The 23,814-nt window shown below is 40.4% G+C and overlaps 1 protein-coding gene across 8 annotated transcripts in view; it reads right to left on the reverse strand.

Annotated features, from left to right (window-relative positions):
- The window catches only part of ATXN7 (ataxin 7), a 151,384-nt gene that overhangs the window by 56,723 nt on the left and 70,847 nt on the right, over positions 1-23,814 (reverse strand). For all 8 annotated transcript variants that reach the window (XR_010125721.1, XM_063661884.1, XM_063661882.1 and 5 more), the window contains one exon: positions 6,571-6,675. Coding sequence is in view for 7 of the 8 variants with exons in the window: in XM_063661884.1 (XP_063517954.1) it covers positions 6,571-6,675 (105 nt within the window). In the remaining variant the exon portion in view is untranslated. The remainder of the gene's footprint in view (positions 1-6,570; positions 6,676-23,814) is intronic.

Genomic DNA, 23,814 nt, shown 5'->3' on the forward strand with positions numbered 1-23,814 from the left:
AAATGTTCTGAGGTAACAGGTTTACAATACTGATCCAGCTTCTCGAAGCAAACTTAAAATTCTACTTCAGCTAGAACATCTGTCACTAATGATAGTTTTGTTACACATGCAATTCATATTGTCTCCGAATTTTTTTAACTCTATACATCCTTATCATGCAAAATAAATGTTAGTAGGTAGAAAAGATGGTCTGGTTGGTATATTTTATCTGTGTGAATGAAATTTAATTTACGAGTTTGATCTGTAAACTAAGCATAAAATCCATTCAGTGGATTGTTAAGAACAGGAAATAAGATAATACATGCAAAAATTCTCTATAAATCACCAGGTACTATTAAAAGTTATCATTAGTCAGTGGACTTAAATTTAGCATACTTAAGAGAAAAAACATCTTCTTTCTTTATCAAAAACACTTATGAGCTAAATAAAATGACATGTTAAAAACTATCTGAACCTGTTACTTTCCAGGTCTAAGTTAACCAGAGAGCAAAAGGGGAGGGAAGTGTTCTGTGTTAAATGGTAAAACCTCTGCTTTGTGATGTAAGATAATTATACAACGGCAATTGCTGGTCAGAACTATGAGAAATGTTGTCAACAATGAGAACCAGCATTTTTGCGAGAACCAGTCCATCAGATCTCAGAGTAAAAATTCATTTTTCTCTTATAGTACTAACATTCTTTGAAACCAATTACTTAGCTCAAAAAAGTATGAGTAATTTCTCATATGAATATATGAGTAATTTGCTCATCCTGATGAAAATGACATTTCAGAAAATATAATTTATGATAGCATCTAAAAGAATCCAAACCACCTCAACGCATATCAAGGAACATTAAGTCCAAGCAATGTGTGTGGCTGTTAATTTTACAGGATTTGTAATATGTGCAAGGAGAGAAAGCTGTTAAGATCACAGGAGTGTTTCTACTAAAACTACGTTCATAAAGTCAAGAAAAAGCCAAATTTTGACACTTCTGTTTGTGAACAGTCTGAGAGAAAGGCAGATGTTTTACACTGAAGCCTCACCAACGGACTCACATACCATTCACAGTGATCAGTAGTGGCTCAATATATAACAATATCGATAGACGACAAACGGTATTTGTCTTACGTAGTCTTTCTACAGATCAACATGAGATTCTAAAATTCTGTTTTCAAGGTCTGTTATTTCCTAGGGCTAAGGCTGGCCTCAGTAGATAGCTCTTTAAACATCTGATTTAACAAAATTCAAGAACTTGAGCTGGTATTTCCCAACAATATGGAGTAGGTATCACTCTCTAATATTAATAACATCAAATACCAAGTGAAAACTTACTCCCTTTCCAATCTCTTTCCATTTTCCTGATAATATCACACTACTGTGTGGACAACACTTGCCTAAAATGTGCTAGCCTCCATTTTAACAGAGAGCAAGCCTCAGGCTCAGAGCCAGCACTGGCAAAAGCATCAACATAAAATTAAATAATCTTCTTTTCACAGCATTCATTTTCACATCTACTACTTCTTATAGCAGACAACACTAGTTTCCCCCTTTATTGTTCTACTAAGATTTTCCTTGTAAATTGCTTTATTTAAATAAAAGTGGTCTGATTTAAAGAAAAATACTAAGTGGAATTAAGTCAGCAGATGATAAAGCCAGCACTTGATTAAGGTTGGGAAAAAGTGGCTGCTCCAACCTGCTTAGAGACTCAAGCTGAGCCCAAAGGTGAACAAGTGGATCAGCCTAACTAATCTGAAGCAAATACTTAAACAGCCAACATCTGAGTAGGGTTTCAATTAATCACAGAGATTATAAATGTGGTACTTGTCCAAGCTGAATAAACATCATTCATCTATTTCTCCTAGGTAATATCACCCCTGTGTCTGCATAAAAGAGAAACATTAAGGTATTCTTCATAAGCAAACTCAGTGAAGCTGCAGAGCACAAAATAGGAATTCCTGGGAAGCTCTCAGTATACAGCCTCAAAAGCACCCCACAAGTCATCTGCTAACCCTGTGCTAATCCCACCATTCAGATCCAGAGTAAATGCATGTAAGTAGTACTACGCAGTTTATGCTATTCAGTAGCCAGTATAGGACCAACACACTTATCACTAAACTAACCGAAGAACTTAAGATTCCCACCTCAAAAGAATGGGGCTTCTGACCTTAGGAACGTCACCATCTCAACGCTGCCTCCTACTCAAAGTTTTTTGGCAATTAATGTGACATTTGCAGCACATAATACACATATTTTAAAAAGTAGGGGCCTCCCTTCCTGCCATTCTGGTTGGCTCAACGAATCTCTGAGCACCAATCTCTGTCAGTCACTGTATGTCTGCCACTGTATGTACCAAGCAGCAGCTCCACCAGAGTGGACTGTATCTGCATCTGTGAAAGCAATGCATCCCAGCCAGCCAGTGTGTCAGAATCAGCCCAGGGAGCTGTTTAGAATGCAGATTCCTGGGTTCTATCCCTGGAAATTCCCATTCAGAGCATCTGGAGTAGGCCTTGGGAAGCTGCTCACTTAGAAAGCTCCTCTTTGATTCAGATGCACAGCAGGTTTGGGATCCACTGATTCGAATTATATTTTTAAATCTGAAATTAGCAGTAAGAAACATCTTACTCTTTTTTTTTTTTTTTTTTTTTTGAGATGGAGTCTCGCTCTGTCACCCAGGCTCCAGTGCAGTGGCGCTATTTTGGCTCACTGCAAGCTCCACCTCCAGGGTTCACGCCATTCTCCTGCCTCAGCCTCCCAAGTGGGAGCGCACGCCACCACGCCCGGCTTATTTTTTGTATTTTCAGTAGAGACGGGGTTTCACACCTTACTCTTAAAAATACTAAGTAACTGAAGAGAAATATGAGGCACACTGGAGTATTTTAAAACATTAAAACAACATCAAGAAATAATGGTATTACTATGTAGTTTCCAAGAAAGCAGACTATGCTGTGAGAGCAATCAGACTGAAAACCTGGAAATGCCAAAATGGCAGCACAGTCATTCACCATCATTGCTCAAATGGAAATCCTGGTTAACTGTTAACTCCTAAAACTGCAGCTTGGCTAGCAAAAAAGTACAGGGCTTCTTAACTACTCTGAATAATAAGCTGCTCGTCAATTCAGAACAATTTTACCACCAACACTGACTGATTTTACAAGACTTGCTGCCACTGTAGCATGTTTTCTTTTCCTGGTAGCAGTGGTTTTAATGGAACTGCCTGCTGGAGTTTGTAGGAACTATTCATTTGTTCATAAAAGTCACAGATGGATATCAGCAATACATGAATTCACAGAAGACTGCTGACACATTTTCCCCAATATCACTGAAAGAAAGTACCATCCCTCTTTTGGCAGGTAAATAGACTACAACAGTCACTCTGAAAGATTCTGAATTTGAAAACTGTTTTTTGTTAATTGTGGAAAACAATAATGCAACAACTGGCTTTCTAAAGATTTCAACAAAAAAGAAAATGTTCCAAAAATAATCTTTCCGATCACAACCCCTGTCCCCAAAAGATAGAAGACACTGTGGCAGCATTGGGAAAGGTTGTTGGTCCTGGGAACCCTGCCCACCTCTCCTTCCCTCCAAGTAAGTGGGGTGTCACTCCAGGGCCACCACATGGTGCCTCCCTCTACTTCATGCAGTTACTCTCCCAAATCCCCATCCACCTCTAAACCTCTTGTCAATTCCACCAGCAGCCATCTCCTCCACTGCTGATTCAAAGAGGGCATTCCTTACACATTTCTCAGCAGAATCCCTCTCTCAGAGCACTTGGCCATCATCTTTCTGCCAGGAACTCTCCTCTCTCATATCTTTAATATTTCCCTTGTCACTAGAGGGACCTCAGCCCTCCTACCTAGTGGCTTTGTCAGTCACATCTCCTGCCAAGCCACAGGAGACCTTGGAGTAAATGAATCTTGAATTCACCCTTTCCCATTTACATGTTTGAAGTTATCACCAACCCTTTGTCATTCAACAAGTATCTTATTAGGAGACACCGTGCTAGGGACTGAAAGGCAGGAAAGGAGAAAGACAGAAAAATGTGATTTTAAGATATTTTCCTGGCCGGGCTTGGTGGCTCATGCCTATATTCCCTGTACTTTGGGAAGGCAAGGCGGGCAAATGACTTGAGGTCAGGAGTTCCAGACCAGCCTGGCCAACATGGTGAAACCCCATTTCTAATAAAAAGACAAAAATTAGCCGGGCATAGTAGCATGCACCTGTAATCCCAGCTACTCAGGAGGCTGAGGCAGGAAAACTGCTTGAACCCAGGAGGCAGAGGTTGCAGCAAGCCGAGATCACTCTACTGCACTCCAGCTTGGGTGACAGAGCGAGACTCCGTCTCAAAAAAAAAAAAAAAAAAAAAAAAAAAAAAAGACAATTTTTCCTACCCATACACTGATATTCTAAGAGGGAAATGAGAAGATTAAAAAAAATAAATAAATATGCTGTAACCAGTGAGTAAATGCTCCTAGAATAGGTCTTCTTTCTGCCTAAGGAATCCACTCTACCCATCAATTCTCTGGGGCACCACTAAGTCACATCACTCTGGTTCTAAAAAATCTGCAACAGGTCCTCACCGACACGTCCAGAGCAGGGAACTCCAACTGGCACTGAGGCCTTGTGAGCTAGTCCCAGCCTGCCTTTGCACTCCACTCATCCACAGGTGGGTACATCAGTTCTGGTCAATGGTGACTCGTGCAGCACATCCCAGAGAGCCTGGAATTTCCTGCTCCTGTGCTTGCTCACGTCAACCTTGTTGCCAACCTGGGGCCACCAAATATGGTTGTTCAGTGCACAAATTGTGCAGCCATATGTGGCAGCTCTGTCTATCCCCAGTAAAACACCTCCCATCTTTAGTGCATTACAAGTGATTTTTCCAAAATATTGTCTGTATTGTCCACAAGGCAGAAGCAGGGAAATGACATCTTATCCACCTCTGTACCCACTCTAGTGCCTACCCTAGGACTTTTAGAAGGAGGAACTCAAAGAATCTTTTTATGATTAAATAAAAGATTTATTCCTTGAAAAAAATGGTGGAATGTTGCTTATGATGGTGTGACTCTTAACCCAACAGCAGTCTCAACAGCAAGATCTGTAAATTCTAACTTTAAAATGTTTCTTGGCTGAGCGCAGTGGCTCACGCCTGTAATCCTAGCACTTTGGGAGGCAGAAGTGGGTGGATCACTTGAGGTCAGGAGTTCGAGACCAGCCTGGCCAACATGGTGAAACCCTGTCTCTACTAAAAATACAAAAATTAGCTGGGCGTGGTGGCGGGTGCCTGTAGTCTCAGCTACTCGGGAGACTGAGGCAAGGGAACTGCTTGAATCTGGGAGGCAGAGGTTGCAGTGAGCCGAGATCGTACCACTGCACTCCAACGTGGGTGACAGAGTGAGAAGCCATCTCAAAAAAAAAAAAAGTATCTCAAAGCTATGCAGTCTTCCTAGCTCTACTGCCAGATCTTACTCTCAGTCCAGTGTCATCTCTTGCCTCTGAACTATTCCCCCTACTTCTGCCCTTCTCCCAGAATTTATTCTCAGCAAATCAACCACTGAAATAGGACTGTGTTACTCTCTTACATAAATCCTCCAATGCTCTCAAGCTGCTTCTTAGCCTGGCCTATGAATGTCAGGTTCCTGCTTATAATGCTGGATTCCTCCAGTTTCTACCTCCCTTCTCTAAATACTAAATACCCTTCAGCCACACGGGCCTTCTTCAGGTCTGTGTGCTGGCTGTTCCCTCTGCATCAAACGCTCTTATTTTAGATTGCTGCTCGAGTTGCTCCTTCTCATCACTTAGGACTCAGCTCCAGTGTCACCTCCTAAGATGCTTTCTTTAAACACTCTATCTATAGAAGAACCCCAATGTTACTCTATTGCAAGCTTGCATTTGTATTAGTAAGAACAATGAGGAAAAAACTTATAGTTATTTTTAAAGTGTATCTAGTTAGTTTTGCCTGCCTCTCCAATTAGACTGTAAACTCTGTGGCGGTAAGAATCATACTACATACTCAATGCCTGAAACAAGGTAGGTATTCCAATACTTATGATTTGCTATTGAGCCAAACTGGGCAGAAAACCAAGTTTTAGAATCAGAATCTTATCTTAAACACTTTAAAGGCATTATGACAATGCCAACTAACTGTATTTGGACTCTTCAACAATTAACACCCAATATTTACAACTACTGAACAGAGAAGTTTCAAAATCACATTTCCTTTAAAAAAAAAAAAAAAAAAAAAGCCCATGCATCCATATTGTGAATGTATATAATTTTAAAATTCACTGAATTCACAACCAGGGTCTCCAGAAGGAAACAAACTTGTAATTATACTGATGCAACATTTTAAGAGCAATTTTATAAACTATACTTTCTCTAATTTCAGTAAAAGCCAAAAAATTCCTATCACTTTTAATAAAAATTTAAAAATACCCAACATCTGACAATTATTAACCCACTGAGTGAATTAAAAAGCCTACTTCCTGGTGGGGGAGGGACATTATGCCCTATGCATGCCATCACTGTTTCTTAGTTTAATCTTGCTTTACCTTTTACTTTCTATTAACAATTTTTTAAATGGTTAAGCACTTACCATAATGTGATTGAAATGCCTGCGGTTTGACAACCTGATTACAGTCGTTACACACCACCAAGTAGAAATCATCATGGGCTGGACAGAAACCAAATATTGGCATGTCTGCAACACAGAAACAGAGCATCACTCACTCATCTGGTTCTGATTGATATAAAACCATTTTGGGAAACAATACTTTCTAAAGGAGTTGCCTTATTGTAAAGTGTGCCAGGACAAATGAACTGATGTGGTACACCACCACTATTAAACAGAGAGAAATCAAATCAGGCTTACAGACACCTTTAAAAAGGGTTAAGGTGCACCAAAAATAATTATGATGAGGTGAAATAGACAATCTTTTAAAATGCAAACAATGAATACATTTGCACAATAAAGCAACATTAGATGAACTCTACCAAGAGTTAAGGGAAAGAATCTGCAACCATGTAAACTGCTTAGTTCACAAAGCTGTACCATCTAATGCTTTCATTTGTTTAACTGTGCATTCTATTCCAGCTCTCTGGTTCCTGAGTTCTATGGAACAATTAAGAAAGGGAGCAGAGACAGAGGAGTAAAATTGCTGGTTTGCCAGCATGTCATATAAAGAAAATTATTTTAATATATTTTTTCCAAGTCATAGCAACCTCTAGTCCTTTTGCTTACATACTAATGCCACCAGAAAAGCAGAATGAACTTTAGTACAAACAGCATTTCAATCAGTTTGGTTACCAAAATAGGGTAGGATACGAGCTGTTTGTTTGTTTTAACAGTAAGACAGCAACTTAATTAAATACAAAAGTAAAACTAAACTATCTGCATATACATGAAAACTGAAAGTAACTTGATATCTGGTAAATATGGTTAACTAAAACATCTCAACCATTCAATTAATTATGAACAACAATTTGGGGAACAGAGCTAAAAGTTCAGATCCAGAATCTAACTTTTTAAGTATTTCAAAATCAGTGGATTTTAAACAGCATTTTACACTATACTATTTAGAATATCTGCAATGAATGGATAATTAGCACACTTCAATTTAAGCAAATGTTTTAGTAGATCAAATACCAAGTTTAAAGGACAAGGGGGAAGATCCAAAAAGCTGATTAGCATCTACTTTCTTTCCTATGAAGATTTAATTTCACACTTTGTCCAGCCGGGGAGATCCTGGTGGTTTTAAAGGGAGAAGAAAATTCCTTAAGGAGATGTCAAGTGATGATAATCTCTAAAATATCAAATTACTGATCTAGTATCTACACATGGCTATGGCTTGAATTTTCTTAAACAGTTTCTATTACACTGAATTGCACAGATGGCTAGCTATAATCTGAAATATACTAGAGTCCAGCATGATCTGGGGATGTACTTGCAGCACCAAGTAGTTTCTACATGCTATTATTTCATTTTATCCTCACAACTACCTAGGTAGACACCATTATATCCCCCCTCTAAAGAAGAGAAAACTGACTCACAGAGAGAGGTAAAGTACTTTGTCTAAGGTCAACAGCTGGAATTCAATTCTGACTTATAATGTGGCTTGTATTTCTTACCTCTTGAAGACCAGAGGAATAATGATATCTAGAGATTCCTTCCAGATTCCAATGTCAATAAATTGGAATGTCAGGGCTGACCATCTTTGACGGTATAAACTGATTAGATAAGAAGCTTCCAGTAGACTACAGACTTCTGTGACTATGCTTATTTAATAAAAAATAAGAGCCAAACAATATGCTATTTTCCTTGAAAGCCTGCCCACATTGAGTTAAATATAGTACATGTGGGAGAAGGGGAAAGGTTATATCTATGCAATGATATACATGTAATAAGTCGTTTTCCAAGACTACAGTTTCTTGACATGACATTTCATTCTGAAAAATAAAATTTAAAGTCGTTTACCGTAAGTTCCATATGCTTCTGTGCTAAATGCCTCTGATATGTCTAAATTACAGAACTGGTATAACATTCATAATTTACAACTGAAAAGTGTGAGATAGATATCAAATGAACAATTTCATTAATGAAATCAACTCAGTTACATTATTAGATAGCAGTTAAAACAGTATTAAATAAACAGTCTTAGTTTAGTTTTAGGTCTCTGCAATGTGCTGCTGGTGGTCTCTGTGATTTCCCTCAGTTCTGAATGTAAAGCAATGTTGCTTAAAATAGATCACTTTGCCAGATACCAGATTCTTCTGTGGACTAACCCTCTACCCCTTTAAAAATAAAGCAATTAAGAGAAATAAAAACCTAAACTGATCCTTTCAAATAATAAGGATTCAACTTGTCACATGATGTTTATCATGTACAAAATTATTCTTCTTTGCCCTGGTTCCTTTGATCCTTTTCTGAGACTTACGACTAGTAAAACTAAAAAGGTAGGGGTTATCCTGTAAGGAACCAAGAATCTATACTTCTGTAAAAATTTCTATTTCCTCAATAACTTAACATCAATTGCAACTGATGATGACTATAATGATAACCAGCTGACATTTACTGAGAGACTACTATGTGCCAGGCCCTATGCCAAGCAGTTCTTACGTGGTTTTTCCCATTTATTTCTAACAATAACCCCACAAAATAATCCCCATTTTACTTATGGAGAAACAAACTTATTTAATATCACTCAGCAAGAAAGCAGCATAACCAGGACTCTGGTTTGTGTGACCGGAAAACTTGGCTCTTAATTTCTCATGAGCACACTGAATCTCTCTAAAAAGCATGCACATGCACACCCCCTCTGTGGAAAGAAACATGGTATACTTAAACCTAGTTCATTCTACCCTATGAAACTGAGCTCCCTGGGCCAGGCGCGGTGGCTCATGCCTGTAATTCCAGCACTTTGGGAGGCCAAAGAAGGCGGATTACCCGAGGTCAGGAGTTCGAGACCAGCCTGGCCAACATAGTAACCCCTGTCTCTACTAAAAATACAAAAATTAGCTGGGTGTGGTGGCAGGCGCCTGTAACCACAGCTACTCAGGAGGCTGAGGAAGGAGAATCACTTGAACCTGGGAGGTGGAGGTTGCCATGAGCCAAGATCGCACCACTGCACTCCAGCCTGGGTGAAAGAGTGAGACTCTGTCTCGCAAAAAGAAAAAGAAAAAGAAAAAGAAATTGAGTTCCTTTTATGAAAACGTAAAGCAACTTTAATTTTAGCTTTCTAAATTCTTTACTTTCAGATATCCATATTTGGAAGTAAACTAGAGGATACAAAATAATTTAAATAAAATGTCTTCTTCAGAAAAAAAAAAAAAAAAAAAGGAATTCTATATTCTTTTTCTGCACTGGGACATTCCAGGGGCCTTAGCAACAGGAACAGTGTGGAATGTTGTGGCAACAGAAAGAAATGAAATAATGTGTGTGTGAGAGACAGTATGTATGTTCCTAAATATTTTAAAGCATAAATTCACAATCAACCCATCTGCAAATTAAAATAGGGGTCTTGCTCAAATGCTGTGAAAAGCTTGATTTACAACAGAAAATAAAAATATCAAATTAATAAAAATGAGTTCATTATTCAATTAAAAAGTTTACAAAATATACTTGTAATATACAACTTAGGCCATTAATTATGTACTTGAACATAAAGTTTAAAAATTGTACTTGAATTAATGGATTCTAAACTAATTTGAAAGAATGGATTTTACTGTTGTGTAAGCCCTAAATCTTTCTCAGGATTTAGGTCACCCCTATGTTCCAATTAGTGAATGGGCCAGCACCCACATCTAGGCCATCATGTACTTTGGAGACCCCAGGCCAGCATACTAGGGAGGATTAGGTTTAAGCACAAGGACACTTGAGCACATGTATATGGAAACTTCAGTCACATGCAGAATGAAGTCCCTCTGTTAGAAACCATACCCCAAACTGTGGTGAATGTATTTACTTTGGTGTTGCTATCTCCATTTTGAGGACTTTGTTCAGTAACAAGAAAACCTGAATAGCACTGCAAAGCATTTAACCTGCCCAGTACCCTGCGTGTCTCCCTTTTCCCATGCATCCCAAACTTCTACATGCCACTCACACGTTTCTATCTCCAGCCCTGACTGCTCCCAAGCTCTGTCTAGTTTCATGTACCAGGCTGCCTACTAGACATTACCATCTAGATGTCTTATATACATTTCAAACAGAACAAGCATGTCCAAAACTTCACTTTTGACCCTTCTCTGCTCCTCACCCAACAACCTTCCCCATCTTGGGTAAATGATACTATTCATCCCCCAACAGCTCAAACTAAAAGCCCAGGTGTCATCTCCAACTCTCTTGTCCCTCATCACATTCAGGCCACTAGCAGACCCAGTTAAGTTCTATCCTAAAACCTTCATCCACTTCTCTCCACTGCCATGGCCACCACTATTGGGCCTGCCACCAGCACCCTTTCAATGAACTCTGGAAGAAGTGCCCTAAGTAATCTACAAACCTTTCCACAAGGCTGCCAGAGTGATTCTTTAAAATTCCCCACCAGATCACATCACTCCCCTGTTTAAAATTCTCCAGTGGCTTTCTACTCCTCTTGGAACAGAACTCCAGCCCTTATCCTGGATCCCAAAGTCCGGCCAGATATACGTGCACTTCCCTCTCATCCTCTGTTCCCTCGTTCCCCACTTCTCTCTCTTTGGTTCACTCTGCTCCAGGCACACTGACCTCCCTTCTCTCCTCAAACCCAGAAATCTTTTCCCCAGCCAGACTCTATGCTTGCACTTCACAAGATGCCTGGTGTATTCTCACACATCAGGTCTCAGCTCAGCTGTCACCTCTTCAAAGGGCTGTTCCTTCCCCCTCTCCAGTTAGTTACTCTCTATCACTGGCATTTTAAGCAGAGTAGCTAAGAGTGTGGGTCAGTATCACTCTGGATTCTGGTTCCCTCAACCAAAAGAAACGTGACCTTGGGCAAGTTATACAATCTCTTCAAATATCACTTTTTTTTTCCAGACACAAGGTTTCTGTCGTCCAGGTTTGGAGTGCAGTGGCGCAATCACAGCTCACCGCAGCCTCAATCTCCCAGGCTCAAATGATCCTTCCACCTCAGCCTCCTGAGTAGCTAGGAGTAATTACAGGTGTGCACCACCACGCCCAGCTAATTTTGTTTTATTTTTTGTAGAGACAGGGGTCTCACTATGTTGCCCAGACTGGTCTCAAACTCCTGGGCTCACGTGATCCTCCCATGTTGGCCTCCCAAAGTGCTGAGATTACAAGTGTGAGCTACTGCGCTTGGCCAGTATTTTCTTCACATATTGAATCATGATGATCATAGTACCTACTTCACTGGGTACTTCAAAGGACAGAAAGACTAAGAGAGCTACTACATGCCAAAGTCTTAGAAATGCACCTGGCCCTAGGAAGTGCTCACTCAATGTTTGCCCACAGTCTATGAGATAAAAGTCATGATTGTATTTGTCAGGAAACTAAGGCACACAGGATTGAAATCTCACAAACTAGTATATAGCATACCCAAAGTTTAAACCCAGGTCTGCTAGACTCATAAGCCCTGGCAATTTCCAGTATTCTCCCAGAATCACCTCCTCTATGCCAGTGCCACTCCCACTGCCAGTGCCCCAGGTCAAGGTATGGGGCCTCTACTCACCTGAACAGGTCTCCTAACAAGGCCAGAGTTTGCTCCTCTTACAGCCTCCTCCTCCCAGCTGCCTGAGCCCACAACCTTGTAAAGCAATAATACCACTTCTCTACTTGAAGACCCCTGCTGGCTTCAAAGTGGGGGTTGGACTCTGGACCTACTTCTCTGCAACAAGGCACCTACCTAGCATTCTGCTCCCTCCCATCTCTCCAGCCTCAGTCAATGTGCTTCTGCCTCAAGTCTCCTGTCATTCTCAGAAACTGTCTTGTTCTCCCACAATTCCTTCTTTTTTTTTTTTTTCTCTGAGACAGAGTCTCGCTCTGTCGCCCAGGCTGGAGTGCAGTGGCACAATCTCGACTCACTGCAAGCTCCGCCTCCCGGGTTCACGCCATTCTCCTGCCTCAGCCTCCGGAGTAGCTGGGACTACAGGGGCCCACTACCATGCCCGGCTAATTTTCTTTTTGTATTTTTAGTAGAGAAGGGGTTTCACTGTGTTAGCCAGGATGGTCTCGATCTCCTGACCTTGTGATCCTCCTGCCTCGGCCTCCCAAAGCGCTGGGATTATAGGCGTGAGCCACCGCGCCTGGCCCACAATTTCTTCTTTTGGACAGAACAGCTCCTACAGCATAGAAAGCTCTTCTCTCTGCTCTTTCTACAATTCCCACCATTCGACAAGAACTAGCCCCAATGCCCTCTCTGCTATGCTCCTACTCATACTTTTTATGCCTGCCATTTCAGCCCTTCACTCACTGATTTACGATTTAGGAATAAAAATTTACAAATGGAAACCTCAGTAGTCCTGCCTGGACAGCAGACTCTTTGCCTTGCCTAGCACAATACCTGAGAAGTACCCTATCACTGTGTGTTTATGAAGTAAATGACCGGCATTTGGAACTTTTCTGTAGCTTTCAGTTGCTCTTAGGATAAAAACAATGATCCCTGACCTAGCCCACCAGCCTTGGACAGCTTGGCCCTGCCTCTCTGCATCTGGTTACTCTGGCCTTGGTTTTGTTCCTGAAGCACACCACACTCTCTTGTCACAGAACCCTGCGTGGTACTTGCTGCTCCTTTTGCCTGGAACTCAGTTCCCCCAGACCTGTACCTGGCATGTTGCTCTGCCTCATTCAGTCTTAGCTTCAATGTTGCTTCCCCAGAGACTTGGCTAGGCAGGGCTCCTCGCCAAGCACTATCTCCCATTTGTAATCATTCATCCAGCTGTGCGAGCCTTAACTTCCTCCCACTAGACTACATTCCATATCTATCTTGTTGACTGCTCTGGTGGCAGTGCCTAATGGTGCCTAACCTGGCTGACAGAAAGCAGCAATGAATATGTGCTAAATATTACTTGATGAATAATAATTGAAAGATTAAGTCCTTGTGATGCCACCGTAAGTCAGAAGGTTATAATTGTGCTTTTATGTCATTTAGTGACACATGGTCATCATCTGCTGGAATTGGATATGCCATTCAGTGACAGAGAAGTTCAAGTTCAATAGTATTCCCTGAAAACATTTTATACCTAGAGGCAGTTTCTAGTAAAACTTCTGTGTTTCAATGTCTGATTCTCAAATCTGCATGTTGACAAATTCTTTTGTGCTAGTGAATCCAGCCCAGTAGCTAAAAGCAGTTCTGCAGTGAGACTACTTGTATTCAAACGTCTACTCTTTCTCTTACTAGCTATGTGAGCATGGTTAAATTATTTAACCTCTCTGAATCTCAGTTGCCCTGGGTGTAAAATACAGTTAACAGGACCTGTGTTTCACAATACTATTGTGAAGACTGAATGATGCATGGAGAGCGCTTAGTACTACTGATAGTAATCACTCAATAAAGTTAGCTCAAGAAAACAAAAACACAGGTTGGGTGCAGTGGCTCATGCCTGTAATCCCAGCACTTTGGGAGGCCGAGGTGGGTGGATCACTTAAGGTCAGGAGTTTGAGACCACCCTGGCCAACACGGTGAAACTCCATCTCTACTAAAATTACAAAAATTAGTTGGGTGTGGTGCTATACACTTGTAATTGCAGCTACCTGGGAAGCTGAGGCAGGAGGATTGCTGGAACCTGGGAGGCAACGGTTGCAGTGAGCTGAGACTGTGCCACTGCACTTCAGCCTGGGTGACAGAGCAAGATTCTGTCTCAAAAAAAAAAAAAAAAAAACACAAAAACCAAAAACAAACAAAAAACAAAAAAAAACATAACTCACAAACTTGATCCACATTAGAAATGTTTGTCTCAAGGTCCCTGGCTCTTACTAATTCACAGAAGTCTGGTCTACAGTAATCCCCGCTTATTCATGGTTTTGCTTTCTGAGGTGTCAGTTACCTGTGGTATTGAAATGAAAATTCCAAAAATAACTTCTAAGTTTTAAACTGCAAGCCATTCTGAACAGCAGGATGAATCTCGCACCATCCCACTCCATCCTGCCCAGGACATGAATCATCCCTTTGTCCAGTATATCCACACTGTCTACACTACCTGTCCATTAGTCACTTAGTAGTTATCAGATCAACTCCTGCTATTGTAGTACTTGTGTTCAAGTAATACTTATTACTTAATAATGGCCCCAAAGCACAAGAATAAAAATGCTGGCATATTGTTATAATTATTCTATTTTATTATTAATTATTGTTCATCTCTTCTGTGTCTGATTTATAAGTTAAGCTTTATCATAGTTATGTACGTAAAGGAAAAAACAGTATATATAGGGTTCAGTACTACCCTCAGTTTCAGGCATCTACTGGGGATCTTGGAAAGTATCCCCCGCAGATATGGGGGAACAACTATATACACCAATTAGCAACTAACTATTTCACAATTTGAGCTTAACTCTCAAGTGGTCTTGTACTCCTACTGCTGGCCACACACTCCTCCCTGCAGGCCATGCAAGGGAGAGGTAGGGGAGGCATGCTGGGGCTCCAGCAGCAGAGGGCCAATACTGCAAGCCAAGGGCAACCTACGACTTTCAGCAAGGAAACCACATGATCCAGAAGGTAACTCTGCCATGAATGAGTATTGACCTAGGTAAGGAAGGCAGCCCCCAAAGGCTGATGCAACAGAGTGAGACAGGAAGAGACTATACAATGAAAATGAGTGAAACCAGACTGAAGACATGGTCTAGAGTACCCTGCAAAGAGCTCAGGAGACCACGGATGTGAGGCTGAGGCAGAGGAAGGAATCCAAAGATGAGTCTGTAGTTTCTTCCTTCTTTACTGCAGCTAATATAAACACATGAAGTGTTACGCACAGAATAGAAGAATTTAAGTTGTGTTCAAATCCCAGCCCTGCCACTTACTAGCCTATACCTCAATATTCTCATTTCTAAATGGGTAAAGTCAAAGTACCTACCTCACAGGCTACTAGGAGGACTACACGAATATATGTAAATGCTTCAAATAGTGCCTCCTACACAGTAAGTACTTTGGAAATTCAAGCCATTTTTTATCATCTTCTCCACTGTCGTCCTTTGGTCTCTGAGCTGGCCGTGCTTACCAGGGCCCACTCTACACTCCCCCTGCTCCCCAGTAACCACAGTGATACTCTTTAATCATAAATGTCATCAGGCCCAATTAATCTCCTCAGTGGTTCTACAATGTAGTCAGAATAATAACAAATACTGGAGGGCCCTGCCTAACATCGGCAACCTCAAGACACACTGCTCTCTTCGAACTCTCCACTTTGGCATTCTGAAATCCCTGACAATTATGCCAACCCCACTTCGGGCCCTTTGCTAGTTCTGTTCCCTCTGTATGGAATGCTTTGCCTGCCTGGCTCTAGGCTTGAGCTCACATTTCATCGGAAAGACTTTCCCTGAACACCCAATGTAAGGCAGGCCCCTGTGGCTTCACACAATTCTCTCTTGTCACTCAGTTATTTCTTATTTGTGTTCTGGCTATATCCTTCATTAAGATTTAAACTCCACGAGGTCAGGGGCCACATGTGCATAGCACAGTACCTGACACACAGGTTTTCAACAAAAAAATTTCAGAATGGCCTCTGGAATAAAACTGAGTTCAAATCCCAATCCTATCACTCATTAGGAGCATGACCCTTGGGCAAGTTACTCTGCTCAGTATACTCACTTGTAAAATAGAGATTATAGCAGCAACCTTAAGGGTAGTTATGAGGATAAAGAGAATTACCACACATAAAACCTTTATAACTGTGTTTGGCATGGAGCATGTGCTATGTATGTAATACTATTACAATCATTTCTATTTTTACTATCAGTGGGATATACTAGCCACTGCTTCAATCTCTACTGGTCTGTAGCCACTACCTCTTGTAACACTATGTATTAAGTACTTAATGGGTGTCAGTTATTGTGGAAGGTATTCTAAATACATCATTCATTCATTTATGCACTGAATAAATACATGAATGGCTACTCTGGATGGCACTATTCAAGGTATTGGGTAAATATATCAGTGAACAAAAATCACAACCCTACACAAAAGAAAAAAAAAACCTGCAAAGTGTTGATACATATAACAAAAATAAAACAGTTTACAATTACGGAGTGCCTCCTGTGTTCCAGGTACAATGCTAAGTATTAACTCATTTGACTTCTCAGGGTCAATATCCCTACTTTACAGAAAGCAAGTGAGGCAGCACAGAGAGGCTGCGTGTCTTATGTCACAAAGTCAGTAAGCAGAGGAGCTGGGATGTGAACGTAGGCTACTCCAAAGTATGCTCTTTACCATCTTATTAGATGAGCTCCTCCACTGCTCAGTGCCCTTCCTGAATTACTCTCCACCTCTCCCAGGAAATCCCTGCTCTTCTGTCTCATTTCATGAAGTCAATCAAGCTGTTCCTATCTACCAGCAGACTCCTGCAGGTACCTCTGTACTGTCTGCTCTCACCGCTGCTCAAAGGTTTCCTGAGATGCTAGGACTCTCGGCTCCATTGCTGGATATATTTCTAAGAAACCAGAGAGAAGAGGAAGGCTGGTCTCCATGTAACAGGTTTTACTACAGTCAGTTCCAAATTTATTTCAACAAGTGACTCTCAATGGTAATCAAAAGTAGCATCAATGATATTTTTAAAGTTTTAAATTGCTGTTAAGTGAGCTTTAGTCTCAAGTAGGAAAGGAAAAAAGTAGAATTTTATTTCCACCTTCCATAAGCACATCTCCCAGATTCATATTGTCTACTCCAATAATTAAAGAGAACTGGATTTCCCTTTGACCAAAAGATGTCAAATGACTGAAACAACCAGAGACCAATCAGCAAGCTACTAAATGTATGAGGTCTGGCCCTGCATAAACCAAAGCAGTCAACAAATACTGGATTTAAAGAAAAAAAAGTGAGATGTTTCAAGTAAAAAGCGAGCAACAAAAACCACAGCAGCAGTCCCCAACCTTTTTGGCACCAGGGAACAGTTTCGTGGAAGACAATTTTTCCATAGGACTGGGGCAAGGAGAGAATGGTTTCAGGATGAAACTGTTCCACCGCATATAATCAGACATTAGTTAGATTCTAGGAGCACACAACCTAGATACCGTGCACGTGCAGTTCACGATAGGGTGCACACTGCTGTGAGAATCTAATGCCACCGCTGATCTGACAAGAGGCAGAGTTCAGGCAGTAATGCTCATTCCTCTCCCTCTCCCAACCCACCCACCCCATAGCCTGGCTCCTAACAGGCCACTGACAGACTGGTGCTGGTCCACTGCCCAGAGACTGGGGACCCCTGCACCAGAGGACCAAGGAGCTAGAAAGATGAAAATATTCCTAATATTAATTACTCACTAATTACAAATGGCCAATATTATCATAGTGACCCCTAACAGGTAAGAGTTACAGTGTTTACATTGTCATTGCTTATACTGAAATTGAGATAAAATGCTTGGGATAGAATAGAGTAGGCAAATATCAAAATCCTGAGGAACCTGCGTTAGGAATGGCAGGTGGGGCTACAACAGTGACCAAGACGGCAGTACACATGACAGGTTGTCTCACGGGTTCCTTAAGCTACTCCTCAAAATACTGTCAGCAAATCCTGACCTCTCAAGTCAGAAAACAAGCTTTCAATGCCATGTGTCCCAAATCTGGAAGTGCCTACAAAAAACCTTATAAATCTTGTCTGCATCCCTACCATTTGGAGAAGCATGTAGTCTAGAGTAGGATACGGGCTCTAAGAGTCTACTACTTAGCTTGGTTTTGTAATCTCCAGCAATGTACTTAACCTCTAGGCATATCTAGGCACATAGTTTCTACATTTGAAAATGATAGTATCAACTTTAATGGACTGTTGGACTGAATGAGATAATTCATGTAAAAAGTTGCGGTCTGTATCTGTCTAAACACAGTAAGCAGAGTGTACACATAAGAGCTCGATAAAGAACAGTGTTTATTTTGTTACTACTATTATTATTGTGGTTATGGTTATAATCTCATGACTCAGTTAAGAATACCATTCCTTCTTTTGTTCACTGCAACACCACATCTGTCAGGTATATTGTGTAAATTCCATGGCTCTCATTCAACTTAGAAAAGAATTAATTATGAAATGGCATTGGCTACTGACCTGTCTTTACGTTTTTAAATGGTTAATGTAGCATTTATGTCTGCCATAAGGCTCCCAGCCTTGGCTGAGGGGCTGTGTGTGTGTGTGTGTGTGTGTGTGTGTGTCTGTGCGTGATGGGGCATGGCCTCAATGCTCCAGCAGCGAGTTTATGACTCTGCTTTAGCCTTCACTTCCTGCTTGTATACAGCCTCCGGGTTAGCAAGAGGTGAGATTAGGGCCTTCTCAGGTCCTTTCTAGGCATGTGCACAACTCTACACATCCATGTGGTTTTCTGGATTCCCAAGAGTATGGTGGAACTCTTTAAAGCCCCCAACTGACATCTCATTCCCCAGTGTTTCCTATTTACTTTTTTGATCAGCCTCTTGTTAGCCCCAGTTGGCATTACCACCTCAAGCAACTGTGACATTGAAGAATCACTGCTGATTTTTTTTTTTTAACACCCTAGGAATAGGTCACAGAATGAGCTCTGAGCTAGCCCAAATAAAGACAAGTCCTAAGAATGGGGCTTTTCAGGGAGCTACCAGATAAGTCAGTGACAATTCTCTGAAAATAAGGCTTTGGGGGAGCTCCAAACCCATTCTGTGCCCTCCAGTGGCTGCTAGACTGCTGGCTTTCACAGTTACCCTAGTTGTGAAGCTGCTGGTTTCCAAAGTTACTGTGGAGTTGGGGAGGAGAGGTTGAAATAGGGCAAGTTAAAACACTATAGAATTCCCTGTACTTACAGATTCACCCATTTTTCTTGAATATATGCTCATCAGAATTTGCAAGCCTTTGGGGTTAATTTGCAGAATTCTAAACAAGTTGATTTTGACAATTCTTGCCAGTGCTTTTATTGCTTTTATGGCAGAGCAGATTTTTGGAGGTCCTTACTCTGACATTCGTTAGTGCTTAATAGAAGCATTTTAATGGAGGATAGTATCATTAGTTTATTTATTATTATGTTCAACATTGCTTCGACTATAGTATGCAGAAGGGAGGTGCTTGATTTGCAAGTGGAAGTGAGGAGGTCAGTCAAGAGCTGTCTGCAGCAGTACAGGGTGAAAGGCATGGGGATGGCAGTGAGATGACAAAGAAAGGATTCCAAGATATTTAGAAGGAACTGTTGACATGACTTTGTAATAGCCTGGATACAAAGGTGGTGAAGAGAAGGATGTCATGCTTCCCATCCTACAGAACAGGATGGATGGATAAGAGGTATCAGTCTCTGAGAAAGAATCCTGGAAGAATGCCAGGTCTGAGAATAAAGCCCATATATGTGGGACATCTAAGTTCTAAGGGCCTCTGAGACAGCCAAGATACCAAAGAAGCCATCATCTTGAAGATTCTCCCCTAGTTTCAGGCAAATGTCTTATAAATCAAGTCCTAAAACTTTATTTCTTCCATATGCAAAAAAAAAAAAAGAAAAAATTAAAAAAATTTTAAAAGGCAAGGCACACATACTAAGTATCAATAATTCAAAGTCACCCAGGAATTTAAAATATGGTTCCAAGAATGATGAGAACCATGCATTAATATCTGAAACTACTGATTGCTTACACTGAAGTGAACTGAATTTTTCCCCAAAGGTAGCTTTATTTAAAGAGAAGTTACAATAAAAATAAAGATAAATCTCCTGTGTCTAAAAGATTCTGTTGCACTCATACACATCAATTTAATGCTTTCATTGATGCTTGTGAAAACAATTCAATCAGACTCCTTCACTTTTCCACTCATTCCATAAACACTCATGGTGCCTCACAGCTGACATCACTTGGTCAGACCAGGTCCTGTAAGTGTGAACTGTTCTTTTGGTTTTAATGCCAACTTCTCTCAACATTGTACCTTTTTAGCTTTGAATGCATTTTCCTTAGGTCTCACTTTATGCATAAAACCCATCTGTACAGCTGCTTTCTCTGGTTTGGAAAGGGGAGAGGAGAGATTTGTAAGGCAACACTGAAGAGGGGAAAGGGGAGTGTTAACTGCTGGTTAATTACTTCTACTCCTAATCCTTCTTAATATTACAAAGGCTTTTTCTGTTTAAACAGATTAGGTGCAGTTTATTACCACTGGGAAATACTTAAATGCAAGTTTGTTTTGATTGTTAGTTCATTTGCTTATTTCTGTTTCAAAAACTAGAAGACCTAATGGCAATACTTTCACAAGAAAGTATCATGCATTCTCTTATCTCAGTTTTACTTCTTCAGACTTTGCAGTTTCACTATTTGTCCTTCCCGGGGAACCTGGTCAACATACCTGAACAAGGTACTCAAAGCTCACTTTACCACAACCATATGCAAACAAATGTGGCTGGCAGCTAACACCCTGACCAGCTACAGTTCAGATTGATGTCTCAACCTAAAACACCTATTTCTTCCCAGATTTGTTTTGAGTGCTTCTAAAGTAAAAGGTCAGGCAAATGTTTAAAATACAACCTTAACAACAGCTACCATGTCAAACATTTATTGAGAACTTAATGCGCCAAACAGTGTGCTAAGTACTTTACATGCTTTATGTTATGTAATCCTTGCAACCCTGTAGTATAGGTACCATTCTTAACCCCAGTTTACAAATGAGGAAACAGGCACCAAAAGATTAACTTGCCCAAGATCACACAGCTGACAAGAGGTGGGGCTGGTGTTAAAGGTTAAAACTAGTTGACTCCTGATCCCAGTCCCTAACCAGCGTGCAATGATATGTCATTGGTTACAAAGCTTCATTCCTTCCTCCAACACATATTTACTAAGGGTCCTACTATATTTCATCTCTAGGGAAGAGTAAACAAGTAACTTAAAAATTCAGCTCTTACAGAAGTGACCCAGCTTCTTACATTACAAATATTGTTTACTTTAAGACACTTGTGTATGTAAAACTATTCACATAAGTTACTTTTACACATAATACTACTTAAAATTCACCACTGGCCTAATAAACCTCTATCACCCCAAACTATGGTGTACAAAAAAATTATATTGAAAATCATTTGAGTAGGGGTTGAGTTCCAAATATGTTCAATTGAGGCATAAACCATTCAAGTATTTTTGAAAAAACTAATGTGACAATCCACATTTCCTCCCCACACTCAGCACTTAAAGACAAGAAGAAAAAAGAACTTTATGGGCTAATAAATGGAAACCAACAGAAACTATTCTTTTCCCCTACTAAGCCTTTGGTCTATTTTATTTTTGTTAACATATTTCTGTCCTCCCTCATTTCTGAAAGACAGTCGACACACTGCCTTATTTACGTCCATGCTTATCAGTAATGACATGGCCATATCTCTGCAAACAGTTGGTTAATTAATTCGTACCCCCATCTTCTGGCAGCCTGCCTATGCAACTGAACAGCAAAAATAATTACACTAGGCTAGGCAGGAACATTTTCACTCTTATTTTTTACACTTCTTATCATTGCGCTTGTTGCCTTTCTTTAAATGAGTTTCAGTTGTAGAACACTTACAAATTAGATTGTGGTCATTTGAAAATGATAATGTTTTCATTCTTTACTACAGCTTGAATATTCCACTGGGACTGAAAGGGGCAGTCTAGAAAATGGACCAACCAGTCAAAGGTACAAAATATGGGCTGAGTAGAATCACGGATAAAGAAAAATCAAGCTGTATTCAAGGAGAGATCATTATCTCTTTCATTATGTTATTATCTGAGGTTAAATCTATCAACAAATATTTACCTAGAACCTATCACAGGCAGTTCCCCCTACTTTCCTACACAAAACCATATGTGAGAAAGTCAAACAGGAGGTTATTAGGATCCTGTATGCCCCACCTCAAATCACAAAATTTCTACTTAGACCTCACCTTTGGGACTCAGTCTGAAGGGATATATTTCCAGCACTTCAAAGGTAAACACGACAGTCTCTTGACTAGCGTTAAGACCACCTAACACATAATTGAGGTCATAACTTACTGTATATCTAATGATTTTCCTCTGTCTTGATTTTATAGCAGGTTTCCATTTTAAGGGAGGATTCAGTTGGCTGTTTTCAAGTCAGCTAATATAATCCTTGAAAAAGAATTCACAGACACCACATGGAGGCCAACCAGTTAAGTCTTACACAGGAAGTTGTGTCACTGATGTTAGCACAGATGGCTGTTTCAACCAGATGAGATAGCTGGCTTGCATTTAGGGGCCTTATTCTATGAAAAAAAAAAATCCATATAATTAAATACCAGAATCACAGGACAATGTGATGCTTATAGTTTGAGAGACTTGCAGGAACTGAGACTGAATAAGGGAAACGCGACTAACGTTCCACAATTATTTGTGTGTTTACTATGTTTAAGGTACTTTCTACATGAAAATATGGTAGTGAGAAAACCTTGCCCTCATGGGACTTACATCTTAACATCTTAGTTGATTCATACCTACTACTCCAAGCATATTTCAAAACAATATGCATTGAATGACTGGTAAAATTAGCCACACTATTTTTCTTTCTTTACAGCATATAGTACAATTTGCCTAAGCTAACAACACTTAAGATGCAACCCTGCTACATAAGGTTCGACATATCTGCTTATCACCAGCATCTGGACATTAGTTTGTGCTGTATACTCACTTTTATAATGAGCAAAATGCAGTAAAATGATCAAATAACCACTCAAACTCATTGCTGAAAGGGCAAAACAGTGACTATTGAAAAAAACACTGTTGGTACTAATGTAATCATGTGAAAGACTGTACTGTTTGTTGTCCTGAGTTGTATAAAGGTCCAAAACCATATGAAAGGCAGTTTAAGGGCATCATCACAGAACACAGGAAAGTGCAGACTGTTCAAAAGTTTGAAGCAGTATGTTCCAGTCACTGAGCTCACTACTGGGGAAAAAAAGGCACAGTATTACAGCCTCTGCCTATAAGGAGTTTCCAATTCACTTGCAAAGCCCAGATACTCACAGAAATACTACATTCCTTAATGTCAAAGCTGCCATCGAGTGTGCGTGAATAGCTTTGGGGGAATAATTTTTTTTTTTTTTAATCTACCCTTAAACGTTATAATCCATTCTGATTTCAGAAATACTAAAACAAGAGAAAAGAGCAAGGGCTACTCTGGGACTTCATAGGTGCCACTGTGCAACACCAGTGAAACTCAAGATAGGGAGACAGTGCTCCCCTTGGTAGCCACCCCAAATAATTTAGTTACTGAAGGGCCACAAGAATCGCAATAAGTG

Source organism: Pongo pygmaeus, chromosome 2, assembly GCF_028885625.2.
Source record: "Pongo pygmaeus isolate AG05252 chromosome 2, NHGRI_mPonPyg2-v2.0_pri, whole genome shotgun sequence".
NCBI classification, from domain to species: domain Eukaryota; kingdom Metazoa; phylum Chordata; class Mammalia; order Primates; family Hominidae; genus Pongo; species Pongo pygmaeus.